The sequence below is a fragment of the Pecten maximus genome, chromosome 14, assembly GCF_902652985.1.
Source record: "Pecten maximus chromosome 14, xPecMax1.1, whole genome shotgun sequence".
NCBI classification, from domain to species: Eukaryota; Metazoa; Mollusca; class Bivalvia; order Pectinida; family Pectinidae; genus Pecten; species Pecten maximus.
The window spans coordinates 4,399,971-4,415,087 of NC_047028.1; the positions used below are offsets into that span (position 1 = coordinate 4,399,971).

Consider the following 15,117-nt stretch of genomic DNA (forward strand, 5'->3'; position numbering starts at 1 on the left):
TTTATATTAAATACATATATACGAGGGCTGATTGATAAGTTGTGAGCCTCATATTGAAGGATTTGAATTTTGCCGGACATGTTGTATTATTTTTTAACATAAATTCCTTCGGTATCTTTACACTTTAGCCAGCGTTTAAGGGCCCAAATGCCACTTGTATAGAACTCCTTTTCTTGGCCGTTCAGAGATTGATCCACTTCATGGTAGGTTAGAGTTAGGGTTTGGAATAAGTAACGTCCCTTCCTTAACATCAACGGAAACCTATTTGTGTAAATCTCGGGGCTTTTAAAACTATGATATGAGTACTAAGGTAGTAGTGTGCTCCTTTTTTTTGGGCGGGGGGGGGGGGGGGGGGGGGGGGGGGGATTTCTCTTTAAGGATATATTGATATGATTATATACACAGGGGCTTGGCACGATTTTCCAAATGATAGTCTATATATATATATGTATATAGTATCAAGGGTAGTAACTACAAAGAGGGGGAAGACCAACGTATTTTAAAAAAAAATAATTTGTCGTATTCTGCGGGTCAAAAATCTTAGTGACACATACATGACCTTAAAGAGAAATGTTTTATCTTTCCAATGAGTGTTCGATGAACAAAATTGGCCAAGTATTATCCAAGTTATGACCTGACGAATTCGGAAATAGATGCTGAAATGGCTAGGTCGGAATCTCCCTGTCCGGTTGAATAGTCGCCTCGCCTCTAATGGGTACCTCAATAACCATTCAGAAATCGAAAAATCGACGCTTGCAGCGGTATACAGTAACCATAACTATGTCAATATAGGATGTCGATTGGTTATGTTATCCGTCATGTGCCGTAGCCAATTCCATATTACATCACCGAGCTTACCGTCTTCAAAAAGCACGGCCATCTTTCCCTTCATTCGGAACGCTTCTTGGCTGTACGACCACTGTAACGACATAAACAAAGTCACGAAAGGTTAGGGAAATATGGCCGTGCTTTTTGAAGACGGTAAGCTCGGTGATGTAATATGGAATTGGCTACGGCACATGACGGATAACATAACCAACCGACATCCTATATTGACAAAGTTATGGTTACTGTATACCGCTGCAAGCGTCGATTTTTCGATTTCTGAATGGTTATTGAGGTACCCATTAGAGGCGAGGCGACTATTCAACCGGACAGGGAGATTCCGACCTAGCCATTTCAGCATCTATTTCCGAATTCGTCAGGTCATAACTTGGATAATACTTGGCCAATTTTGTTCATCGAACACTCATTGGAAAGATAAAACATTTCTCTTTAAGGTCATGTATGTGTCACTAAGATTTTTGACCCGCAGAATACGACAAATTTTTTTTTTTTTAAATACGTTGGTCTTCCCCCTCTTTGTAGTTACTACCCTTGATACTATATACATATATATATATAGACTATCATTTGGAAAATCGTGCCAAGCCCCTGTGATTATATACCTTGCTATGAGAGTAGGAGTAGCCCATGTCCACGCTGGCGCTTTCTCCTTTTCTTTTAATGACAAACTCTTCCATGAAAACTGTGTATCAAGTTTATTTAAGGCACTCATTATTTTCATATACAAATGGTATTTATTTGTCTGCCATGGCTGTGCTGTTTATTTTTATAAAACGTGTGCATACTCTCAAAGGATGTATGAATTGTATGCTGTTTTAGGGGTTATCTATTATAATGAGCCCAATGTCCTAATCAAATGCCCATTTTTTTTTCTTTTAGTCCACTACTTATGAAATTACCTTTGATCAATTATCTGTTGTTCTGGAGACATAGCGTTTGTCCTCGTGTGTCACGTTATAGGAGAAACCGCCATTTCGAAATAGACATCTTCCGATCTCGATATATGCATTGTTTAATTTTCTGGTGACGCTTGGAATAATTTGAAGACAATCTAGGTTTGTCATCTGTCCACTGATTTGTCTGCGATATCAGATCCTAGGAGAGATCTTCAAAATCAATCTTAGTCTAGGTCACCTTTAGGCTGCCGTTCGATTCCATTTATCATAGCTATGAAGCTCACAGGGGGAGGGGGGGAGGGGGGGGGGGATAATTGAATTTCAAGAAACAGTTATTTACAACATGAAAAGATATACATTGTACAATGTATACAATTGTAGGAAGAGTTAAATCTCTGGTGTTGGGACCAAAACCTACAATTGTTTTCTCACTTGAACGTTTAATTTGTTTGAAGTTTATAACGAAATTCATCTCACAAAGTTATTTACATATATGCTAACATCATAATTTTTTATTTTGATATCTACAATTTGTAATGTTTTTAGTATTATTTTGGAATGCATTTAGTTACTAGCATTTAGAAAATATGAGCTACATTTAATGTAGGAAATATCTTACTGAATGTACCCATTTCATAATTGTGAAATTATATGATTTGGTTCTGTATAATGCCCTGACTATATCTAATAGAAAGATCGTGAAACGTAACCTCTGCTGTTTGCTCCATTCTAATAAATATCATTTGATGCCATCTTCTACAACCATTATACTCAGAGTACAGGTCTTCCTCGGTCGACAATTGAACACCAATATCTATTCTTGCCATAAAGCGGTCTCTAATGAGTGCTACAGAAATACACACAATAAATAAGTTATTTTTAATCATTAAATTTATTTGGTGTATTCATTAGGGCCTTATTAAAAGGTTCTGCAATGTCTCCAGGGAATCAGATGATAACAGTGAACAGGAAACATCCCAGTTCCTTCCTTGATCTCCGTGTGGCGACCTGAAACAATTCAATACAGTTACATATGTAACAGTCCAGAGCAGGATCCAACGCATGAATGTCTCACTTTATATATAATAATATAAATTTTCAACAGATGTAGTACTTTCTTTCGTGGTTTGGAGATTTGGAGCTTTCAACTTATTACGTGTGTACAACAATTCGTGATACCAAATAAATAATATAACGATATTGCTCCAAAAAATACTCAGACGTGCTTACATTTCGTGATCTAGAAGACTAACAGTTTTTTACTGTATATCTTACATTTCGTGACTAAGGTCAACAACCGTTATTGTATATCTTACATTTCGTGATCTAGAAGACTAACAATCGTTATTTTGTATCTTACATTTCGTGATCTAGAAGACTAACAATCGTTTACTACTGTCTATCTTACATTTCGTGATCTAGAAGGTCAACAGTCTGCCGATGAGTCTGCCGATTTTGCTCCTCTTGGTATTATCGTAGGCGGCTATGTTGAGAGCGAAGCACGTAGTTGCTTGTCGATCACACGAACACAGGGCATGTTGACAGGGAGAAACATCATCTGTGGATTAGATTTGCAGTGTGGATATAATTTTCTTCAGTTTTTGGAATGCACGAGATGAATTTAATATATATATACATTGTATATAATAAAGGAAAGTTGTGTTGTTGTGGTTATAGACCAAAAGCAGCCTTACCCAGTTACAATTATTAATGATATCCGCATCTATTATTTTTTCACTTCCATCATAAATTCATGGCAGTTATTTTCTAAAATAAGATAACAAATTGAAATTAGAGAGGGATCCTGACATTCACAGCACGATCTTTGTAAGTCCCATATCATGATTGGTCTGTTATCTATTGTTTTACCTGAGTATTAATGAAGGACACACGACGGGCCATGGACGAACAGTAAAACAATTATTATTGATTAAGGACAGACGACGGGCCATGGACGAACAGTAAACAATTATCATTGATTAAGGACTGACGACGGGCCATGGACGAACAGTAAAACAATTATTATTGATTAAGGACTGACGACGGGCCATGGACGAACAGTAAAACAATGATAATGATGGACTGACCACGGGTCATGGACGAACAGTAAAACAATGATAATGATGGACTGACCACGGGCCATGGACGAACAGTAAAACAATAATTAAGGACTGACGGCGGACCATGGACGAACAGTAAAACAATAATTATTGATTTAGGACTGACCACGGGCCATGGACGAACAGTAAAACAATGATAATGATGGACTGACCACGGGTCATGGACGAACAGTAAAACAATGATAATGATGGACTGACCACGGGCCATGGACGAACAGTAAAACAATGATAATGATGGACTGACCACGGGCCATGGACGAACAGTAAAACAATAATTAAGGACTGACGGCGGACCATGGACGAACAGTAAAACAATAATTATTGATTTAGGACTGACCACGGGCCATGGACGAACAGTAAAACAATGATAATGAAGGACTGACGACGGGCCATGGACGAACAGTAAAACAATGATAATGATGGACTGACCACGGGCCATGGACGAACAGTAAAACAATGATAATGATGAAGGACTGACCACGGGCCATGGACGAACAGTAAAACAATGATAATGATGGACTGACCACGGGCCATGGACGAACAGTAAAACAATGATAATGATGGACTGACCACGGGCCATGGACGAACAGTAAAACAATGATAATGATGGACTGACCACGGGCCATGGACGAACAGTAAAACAATTATTATTGATTTAGGACGGACGGCGGACCATGGACGAACAGTAAAACAATAATTATTGATTAAGGACTGACGACGGGCCATGGACGAACAGTAAAACAATAATTATTGATTAAGGACGGACGGCGGACCATGGACGAACAGTAAAACAATAATTAAGGACAGACGACGGGCCATGGACGAACAATAAAACAATAATTAAGGACAGACGACGGGCCATGGACGAACAATAAAACAATTATTATAGATTAAGGACGGACGACGGACCATGGACTGTTATGCATTGTACAATGTATACTATATCATCTCCGATAAAAAGAATGCGTACTTGTCTACAATAGGTATCGAATAATTGTAATCAATTAAGGTTTCTGTTGACCAGTAGAGCAGCAGTGTATATATACTTACTACACTGTAACTGACCGTTGGTCAAGGTCCAGTTGTAAAATGTGGTATAAGTTGTTACGATCTCTCCCTTGCTGGACTTGCACGCGGTAGTGGCTATCTTGTCATAACAAAGATCGTGTGTCATACAACATCTGTAATAAGAATATGACGTCACTAAGTTATCTAAAAATGCAATTGTCTTTCTTAGAATAAATAACAACGATTTGGTCGAGAAAGATTTGATTTGTTTATAGTTTATCGTACTACACTATAGGACCATCGACCCGTGGTATACGTCATACTCAGCGATAACTACTAATAGCAAGTATACTTTTGCTGTAGATATCACGATGCCTGGGATGAGTATATTTTCATTCTGGGCTATTGAGTGCGGTATGTTTATAGTTGTCATTCCGTTGTCTTTGGCCTCAGCATACAGATGCAGGAGCAACGAAGACCCATAACGGTCAGTATAATAAAGCATTTGGCTAATTAAAATTTGTTTACCAGACCTGAATTGGTATATTCTTTTATTGATCTCTCTAAATCGCGTAGAGACATACTTGAATTTAGCCATCTGGTTTGGTACATGTAGTTATTAGTAAACTTCCGGTTTGGTACATGTACGTGTAGTTAGTAAACTTCCGGTTTGGTACATTTAGTTATTAGTAAACTTCCGGTTTGGGAAAAACGAAACTTTTAAAACACGAATGCGACAGAACAAAATCAAGTAATTTTCTCGGAAACACATTCACGGAGTACCAAGTGTTACATAAACTAGGATGTTACCTGAAACTACAATTGAACTATGCTCGTGTATGTATGGGGGAAAAAAAACAAAAAAACACGTAAAAACAAAATGAAATCACTTCTTGCTGGCGTAACGATCGGGGAGGACGGACAGTTTAAACTTAATTCAATATCAAACACAACTGGCCGTTCCGAGGCAAGGTCTGGGCAGTAAAGATCGCTGTACGGAAGACAAGCTGTCGACCAGTCTGTCGTATTTAGACACCGTAAACAATGCCACTCGTACGGTCCATCTGATTCATTAACTCATTTAGAAAACAAAACGTTTCAATCCATCTTCGACAACTGACATCACCAACTCGTGAAGATGATAGCATATTGACGCCATTTGCTTTGCTTTGATTAAGTTTTAAAACACTTTGATTGTTAATACCTTACTAAGGTATATTTTCTGGCATATAATGGTAATAGCTGTCCCAACAATCCATGCTACGCGTATATCACCATGACAATCTACCTATCAATTTCGTCGACGGGGTCCCCAGCTCCTCCGACTCCACACCAATGACCGTAACCATTGAAATCCAGTCCGGATTTTCCCGTCACAGTCCGTATCATCTTTCCAAGCTGAGGAAGACTCCGTCGCCATCTTGATGTTGTCCCTCCTGAAACGTTAAGCAGTGACTTAGATCAAACTGATGGCCTTATACCTAGTGATTAGTATGCCCCTCTACATGATCAGGTCTTAGTTTCACCAACGGTCCTTAACTTCAAATTTTCCATAGCAAGGATTATTTAATTAAGTGGAAAATCTGATTTTAGCATATCTCCTTTATGCTTTTCTATGGAAAAGTTAAGAAATTTTCCTAAGTTAAGGAAAATTGATGGAAGTGACCCAGGTCTTGTTATTATATCATTTCAAAGGCATGGTTACATCTACCCCAAACTTTAACACACCAGACTCTCAAAAGTACTGTGCTTATAACATAACAGTTACCTAGGCAGACCTGTATTGAAATCGCTGTGTGAACTTTGATGCAAAACAAAATTCTGAACCGACAAATATGTAAAATATACCGACATTGATCTTTATGCATCTCCTTTGCAATCGCCAAAGGCAAAGCAGAGCTCTGGCGATAGGTAAGATTTTATGACTGAAACCACGTGTCGTTGGCTTTAGCCATGGGACATTTCAAAGTGCTAATGGTAATAAGCATAATTTCAGACATGTTAAGCTGTCAAGTCGATCGATTTCAAAAGTGACCCGAATATCGCCTCAAACAAATCCAGTCAAATTACCCTGTATGCTACAGTAAGTTTTGTTTTTTAATTGAAAGATTAGGTATGCTTCCGTTACATTTTCCTAAACAAGTCATCCGTTAGCTCGTGCGTGTCTGGTTTGTCATCATCAAATGTCCATAGACTGCGGAAAGGTTCTGTACATCGAGACGGAATCCTTTTTATTGTGCAGATTTGACATGTACTTATACTAGATGCAATTGTAGCTCAATCAGATGAGTGTAAGACAAGAATCTGGTAAATTGTGATACTTTATATATAATGTCTGTAAAGTATGTCCACGGGTATTCTTGGTTTCTTTTGTAATGTAAATATGTGATTATATTGTTTGAGGAATAAAAAGATAAAAAAGACTAGAAAGCCAGAGGTCCCGGGTTCGACCCCTAGCGGAGACAGTGAAGTTAATTTGATTAATCACGCACTCTGTAACTTTAACATGCATATACTGTATACATGTGAATGAGTTGAGTCTTCTGACGGACGAACTGATCGTTGTCTGTAATAAGAACTTACAGTGGATAATACAAGGCACACAGAGTATTACCACCTTTACAAACTAAGATACACAGGAGAGCAACCATCGATTACAGGGGTCCTATTCAGTGTTATTGTACAATTCTATCAATCACGATTATGGTCAATTAAACTAAAGTATAATGATCAACTGTCAGTATGTACAATCATGACTAACCATAGGATTGCTGTTCACACGAAATTTGTTAAGATGTTTCAACAAAACACGCGAATGTGCATGTTGTACAAAATAGCCATGCCGGTTGCTCACAAGTGTCTTTAGCATACCATAGGAGCATGTGTTTGACCGGATTCGACTTTATAAAAACACTGATTCTATTTTGACCTTGAAATACAAATGGCGGTTGTGAGTAATCACAGAAATGTGGTATAAAGAAAGTAATTTCAACCATCAAAAATGCTCTTATTAGACACTGATAAGATCTTTGAACATGGCGAGAAAACTGTTTTAAGAAAAAAATGTTAAAAAGCTGAGTTTGATTTAAAAGATGTATTTAGCTTTGGCTGATTCTTCCTATCATCTGATGTGTAAATAGTGTGGAATGAACGTATTTCTATCGATAGAAATGCCTCCCTTTATGCAAAAATGGTTTGGAATTATTCACAGCCGCCACTTGCATTTCAAGGTCAACATTAAATGAGTGTTTATACGTACATAAATCAAACCCAGTCAAACAAATGCTCCTACTGTGTGCTACAGTCACTTGTAAACATAAAAACATGATTGTTTTTTTTTTCAGGTTTGATTATTTGTGTGACTTTTAAGTGTTCGCCACTACATCTTACAACAACGTAACTCGATAGAAAAAACCTGTCAGCATCTACAACAGATAACTGGTGACTCTGTTAGCATCTACAACAGATAACTGGTGACTCTGTTAGCATCTACAACAGATAACTGGTGACTCTGTTAGCATCTACAACAGATAACTGGTGACTCTGTTAGCATCTACAACAGATAACTGGTGACTCTGTTAGCATCTACAACAGATAACTGGTGACTCTGTTAGCATCTACAACAGATAACTGGTGACTCTGTCAGCATCTACAACAGATAACTGGTGACTCTGTCAGCATCTACAACAGATAACTGGTGACTCTGTCAGCATCTACAACAGATAACTGGTGACTCTGTCAGCATCTACAACAGATAACTGGTGACTCTGTTAGCATCTACAACAGATAACTGGTGACTCTGTTAGCATCTACAACAGATAACTGGTGACTCTGTTAGCATCTACAACAGATAACTGGTGACTCTGTCAGCATCTACAACAGATAACTGGTGACTCTGTTAGCATCTACAACAGATAACTGGTGACTCTGTTAGCATCTACAACAGATAACTGGTGACTCTGTTAGCATCTACAACAGATAACTGGTGACTCTGTCAGCATCTACAACAGATAACTGGTGACTCTGTCAGCATCTACAACAGATAACTGGTGACTCTGTCAGCATCTACAACAGATAACTGGTGACTCTGTTAGCATCTACAACAGATAACTGGTGACTCTGTTAGCATCTACAACAGATAACTGGTGACTCTGTTAGCATCTACAACAGATAACTGGTGACTCTGTTAGCATCTACAACAGATAACTGGTGACTCTGTTAGCATCTACAACAGATAACTGGTGACTCTGTTAGCATCTACAACAGATAACTGGTGACTCTGTTAGCATCTACAACAGATAACTGGTGACTCTGTTAGCATCTACAACAGATAACTGGTGACTCTGTTAGCATCTACAACAGATAACTGGTGACTCTGTCAGCATCTACAACAGATAACTGGTGACTCTGTCAGCATCTACAACAGATAACTGGTGACTCTGTCAGCATCTACAACAGATAACTGGTGACTCTGTCAGCATCTACAACAGATAACTGGTGACTCTGTTAGCATCTACAACAGATAACTGGTGACTCTGTTAGCATCTACAACAGATAACTGGTGACTCTGTCAGCATCTACAACAGATAACTGGTGACTCTGTTAGCATCTACAACAGATAACTGGTGACTCTGTCAGCATCTACAACAGATAACTGGTGACTCTGTCAGCATCTACAACAGATAACTGGTGACTCTGTTAGCATCTACAACAGATAACTGGTGACTCTGTTAGCATCTACAACAGATAACTGGTGACTCTGTCAGCATCTACAACAGATAACTGGTGACTCTGTCAGCATCTACAACAGATAACTGGTGACTCTGTCAGCATCTACAACAGATAACTGGTGACTCTGTTAGCATCTACAACAGATAACTGGTGACTCTGTTAGCATCTACAACAGATAACTGGTGACTCTGTTAGCATCTACAACAGATAACTGGTGACTCTGTTAGCATCTACAACAGATAACTGGTGACTCTGTTAGCATCTACAACAGATAACTGGTGACTCTGTTAGCATCTACAACAGATAACTGGTGACTCTGTTAGCATCTACAACAGATAACTGGTGACTCTGTTAGCATCTACAACAGATAACTGGTGACTCTGTTAGCATCTACAACAGATAACTGGTGACTCTGTTAGCATCTACAACAGATAACTGGTGACTCTGTTAGCATCTACAACAGATAACTGGTGACTCTGTTAGCATCTACAACAGATAACTGGTGACTCTGTTAGCATCTACAACAGATAACTGGTGACTCTGTTAGCATCTACAACAGATAACTGGTGACTCTGTTAGCATCTACAACAGATAACTGGTGACTCTGTTAGCATCTACAACAGATAACTGGTGACTCTGTTAGCATCTACAACAGATAACTGGTGACTCTGTTAGCATCTACAACAGATAACTGGTGACTCTGTTAGCATCTACAACAGATAACTGGTGACTCTGTTAGCATCTACAACAGATAACTGGTGACTCTGTTAGCATCTACAACAGATAACTGGTGACTCTGTTAGCATCTACAACAGATAACTGGTGACTCTGTTAGCATCTACAACAGATAACTGGTGACTCTGTTAGCATCTACAACAGATAACTGGTGACTCTGTTAGCATCTACAACAGATAACTGGTGACTCTGTTAGCATCTACAACAGATAACTGGTGACTCTGTTAGCATCTACAACAGATAACTGGTGACTCTGTTAGCATCTACAACAGATAACTGGTGACTCTGTTAGCATCTACAACAGATAACTGGTGACTCTGTTAGCATCTACAACAGATAACTGGTGACTCTGAAAAACTAAATATCCACATTGGGGTATATAACTTGATTAGTTTTGTGCAAATTCGTGAGTATTTATTCGTTTTTAAAATTCAAATTTATTCTCCTATATGTATGACATTTAAACTGCATCATATGGCAGTTTCGTCCTTTTAGGACTCATTAGTGATGTTAAGGACATCATACAGCTGTTTCGTCCTTCAAGGACTCATTAGTGATGTTAAGGACATCATACAGCAGTTTCGTCCTTTTAGGACTCATCAGTGATGGTAGGGACAGCATACAGCTGTTTCGTCCTTTTAGGACGCATCAGTGATGCTATGGACATCATTCAGCTGTTTCGTCCTTTTAGGACTCATCAGTAATGCTTTTAAGACTCATCAGTGATGTTAGGGAAATCATACAGCACTTTCGTCCTTTTAGGACTCATCAGTAATGTTAGAGATATCATACAGCTGTTTCGTCCTTTTAGGATGCATCAGTGATGCTAGGGAAATCATACATCTGTTTCGTCCTTTTAGGACTCATCAATGATGTAAGAGACTTCATACAGCTGTTTCGTCCTTTAAGGACTCGTCAGTGATGTTAGGGACATCATACAGCAGTTTCGTCCTTTTAGGACTCATCGGTAATGTTAGGGACATCATTCAGCTGTTTCGTCCTTTTAGGACTCATCAGTAATGCTTTTAGGACGCATCAGTGATGTTAGGGACATCATACATCTGTTTCGTCCTTTTAGGACTCATCAGTATTGTTAGGGACAGCATACAGCTGTTTCGTCCTTTTAGGACTCGTCAGTAATGTTAGGGACATCATACAGCTGTTTCGTCCTTTTAGGACTCGTCAGTAATGTTAGGGGCATCATACAGCTGTTTCGTCCTTTCAGGACACGTCAGTGATGTTATTATTTAGTCCTTTTAGGACTCGTCAGTGTTGTAAGGGTTTCGTCCTTTTAGGACCCGTCAGTAATATTAGGGTTTTGTCCCTTTAGGACTCGTCAGTGATGTTATTGTTTTGTCCTTTTAGGACTCGTCAGTGATGTTAGGGTTTCGTCCTTTTAGGACTCGTCAGTGATGTTATTGTTTTGTCCTTTTAGGACTCATCAGTGATGTTAGGGTTTCGTCCTTTTAGGACTCGTCAGTGATGTTAGGGTTTTGTCCTTTTAGGACTCATCAGTGATGTAAGGGTTTCGTCCTTTTAGGACTCGTCAGTGATGTTAGGGTTTCGTCCTTTTAGGACACGTCAGTGATGTTAGGGTTTCGTCCTTTTAGGACTCATCAGTGATGCCAATGGCCTGACGTGCTAGGTCGAACGGTAAATAAAAATCCAGACGGGGAGCTGCAGTAGTCATGTAATTAAATATTTCATATTTTTCAATATGGCATTTCAGAGGAATGCCAATTAAAATGTTAATTGTTGAGGGAACGTAACCCCGAACTGGTCATTTGATCTGAGTCCGGAGCGTGATTGTTCTCACCTGAGACGCCACTAGCCAAGCAAAACGCTGCCAACAAGATTCCCCAACGGATGGACGAAATCTGAAATGATATTGTATATGTAAGCTTGAACACAGATTCCCCAACGGATGGACGAAATCTGAAATGATATTGTATATGTAAGCATGAAGACAGTTTTCCCAAACGGATTGACGAAATCTGAAATGATATTGTATATGTAAGCTTGAACACAGATTCCCCAACGGATGGACGAAATCTGAAATGATATTGTATATGTAAGCATGAACACAGTTTTCCCAAACGGATTGACGAAATCTGAAATGATATTGTATATGTAAGCATGAACACAGTTTTCCCAAAGGGATTGACGAAATCTGAAATGATATTGTATATGTAAGCATGAACACAGTTTTCCCAAACGGATTGACGAAATCTGAAATGATATTGTATATGTAAGCATGAACACAGTTTTCCCAAACGGATGGACGAAATCTGAAATGATATTGTATATGTAAGCTTGAACAGTTATATTGACACAGATTCCCAAACGGATGGACGAAATCTGAAATGATATTGTATATGTAAGCTTGAACAGTTATATTGACACAGATTCCCAAACGGATGGACGAAATCTGAAATGATATTGTATATGTAAGCTTGAACAGTTATATTGACACAGATTCCCAAACGGATGGACGAAATCTGAAATGATATTGCATATGTAAGCTTGAACAGTTATATTGACACAGTTTCCAAAACGGATGGACGAAATCTGAAATGATATTGTATACGTAAGCATGAACACAGTTTCCCAAACGGATAGACGAAATCTAAAATGATATTGTACATGTAAGCTTGAACACAGATTCCGAAACGGATGGACGAAATCTGAAATGATATTGTATATGTAAGCTTGAACACAGATTTCCAAACGGATGGACGAAATCTGAAATGATATTGTATATGTAAGCTTGAACACAGATTCCCAAACGGATGGACGAAATATGAAATGATATTGTATATGTAAGCTTGAACATAGATTCCCAAACGGATGGACGAAATCTGAAATGATATTGTATATGTAAGCATGAACACAGATTCCCAAACGGATGGACGAAATCTGAAATGATATTGTACATGTAAGCTTGAACACAGATTCCCAAACGGATGGACGAAATCTGAAATGATATTGTATATGTAAGCTTGAACACAGATTCCCAAACGGATGGACGAAATCTGAAATGATATTGTATATGTAAGCATGAAAACAGATTCCCAAACGGATGGACGAAATCTGAAATGATATTGTATATGTAAGCATGAACACAGATTCCCAAACGGATGGACGAAATCTGAAATGATATTGTATATGTAAGGATGAACACAGTTTTCCCAAACGGATGGACGGAATCTGAAATGATATTGTATATGCTTGATTGAACACGGCTATACATGTAGAAATACCTCCAAAATCTTGATCGGGAAATAAAGTAATCCGAGTTTACTAGTTTAATTGAGGCGGAACGAAGTGAAAATGTAAATATATTCTGTTAGAATGTTGTGGTTTTATACTCTTTAATTACTCGAGATAAAGTTTGATGCTTCAATATCTAGATTCATCTTGAATATAGAATAACACATCAATATACATGTTTAAATAAATAATCGTGTTCACAAGCAGGTGTGTGTTTGTATTATACTAAACAGACTATCACTGTAAAAAAATAGTGTCTGAAAATGTTATCAGGCGTGACATTTAAAAAAAAATTCATTGATAATGAAAAAATAAACAAGTCCTCAGCCATGTTTTTGTATATAGATCAGTGCGAAACATCAACCGATTTAAACAGTATTTTAAAATTCACATATTGATATAAATTTACGATATAGACGCGGTATAACGACACATTTCCCTATTCATACACAGAACTCGCCGTGTAATGATCGTAAAATCTTCAGTTAACAGGAAGGCGAGGTCGTTACTAGATATACAAATCTGCTGTATAAGAAATGCGTCGTCATAGTGCAATTATCTTGTCATCTAAGTCAACGAAGAAACACAATTGCTAATTCCCACCTATGGTTGACCAGTTTCGAAAATCAGGTCATAAAGCAAATCCTCAACAATGTGTCCAATGCGTCATTACAAATGTATGTTATCGAAAAAATGTACATACAACAATGTACTATTGTATGTGTATTACACCATGCATATACTAATCATATCATGTATATTATCAAAAATAAACAAAAAAACAAACAAAAAATAAATAAGTAAATAAGGAAATGCATTGATAACTTTACAGGTTCCTGATTGACATGTCACACAGTTTTTTACATAACAATGCCAAGCTGTAGATACATGTACAGTACATCACGGTGACTGCTTGATCTTCTGCTACTTCAAAGGGCGTCATGATTTGATTCTTTCGAAACTGGCTTATATTTCTGTTGACAATATATTCGACATTCCAAGTTGAGGACCGCCATGCCCTTACAGATAAGTATTAATACAAAAGTATATTAATTCTCTTTTATGAAAATTCAAATATTAGTTTCTTGAATATAGACTTATGTCTTTAATATAATTAGAATATAACAAGTACTCACCATTTATGTAATATACATCTCCTGACAATTGATTAAAGTCTCGATATGGACACAACGTCAACACAAATATGGAGAGTATGTCTCCGTCTGCCGTGACGGGTATCTACTTCCGGGTAGGGTTTGTTAGGTCGGTAAGATGAATGACATTTCATGTCGCCTTTATTGCCTTCGGCTCCAAACGAATACATTCATCATCAATGTACTCCCGTCCAGGACTTACATGTGCTGTGTACGCGTGACACCGTCAAAAACGACCACTCCGTTTCCTCAGAGACCTGTACATGTATATCACAATGTGACATGTGATATACAAATCTCTGGTTTTCTTAATGACGTTCATTTTATAAATTTATGATGAAAGCAGTTTTGTTGGAT

At 38.0% G+C, this 15,117-nt stretch overlaps 1 protein-coding gene across 2 annotated transcripts; it reads right to left on the reverse strand.

Annotated features, from left to right (window-relative positions):
* Positions 1–2,615: 2,615 nt before the first annotated feature.
* Positions 2,616–14,858, reverse strand: LOC117342478 (acidic phospholipase A2 Cc1-PLA2-like). 2 transcript variants are annotated; one of them, XM_033904644.1, is made up of 6 exons: positions 14,743–14,858; positions 12,153–12,213; positions 6,159–6,306; positions 4,928–5,043; positions 3,151–3,300; positions 2,616–2,750 (listed from the first exon to the last, which is right to left on the reverse strand). In XM_033904644.1, the coding sequence occupies exons 1-5, from the start codon at positions 14,743–14,745 to the stop codon at positions 3,161–3,163; spliced, it is 468 nt and encodes a 155-aa protein (XP_033760535.1). In that variant the 5' UTR covers positions 14,746–14,858; the 3' UTR covers positions 2,616–2,750; positions 3,151–3,160. The 2 variants fall into 2 exon arrangements, with proteins under 2 accessions (XP_033760535.1, XP_033760534.1); XM_033904643.1 differs by having other exon boundaries at positions 4,913–5,043; positions 14,743–14,856.
* Positions 14,859–15,117: the final 259 nt, after the last annotated feature.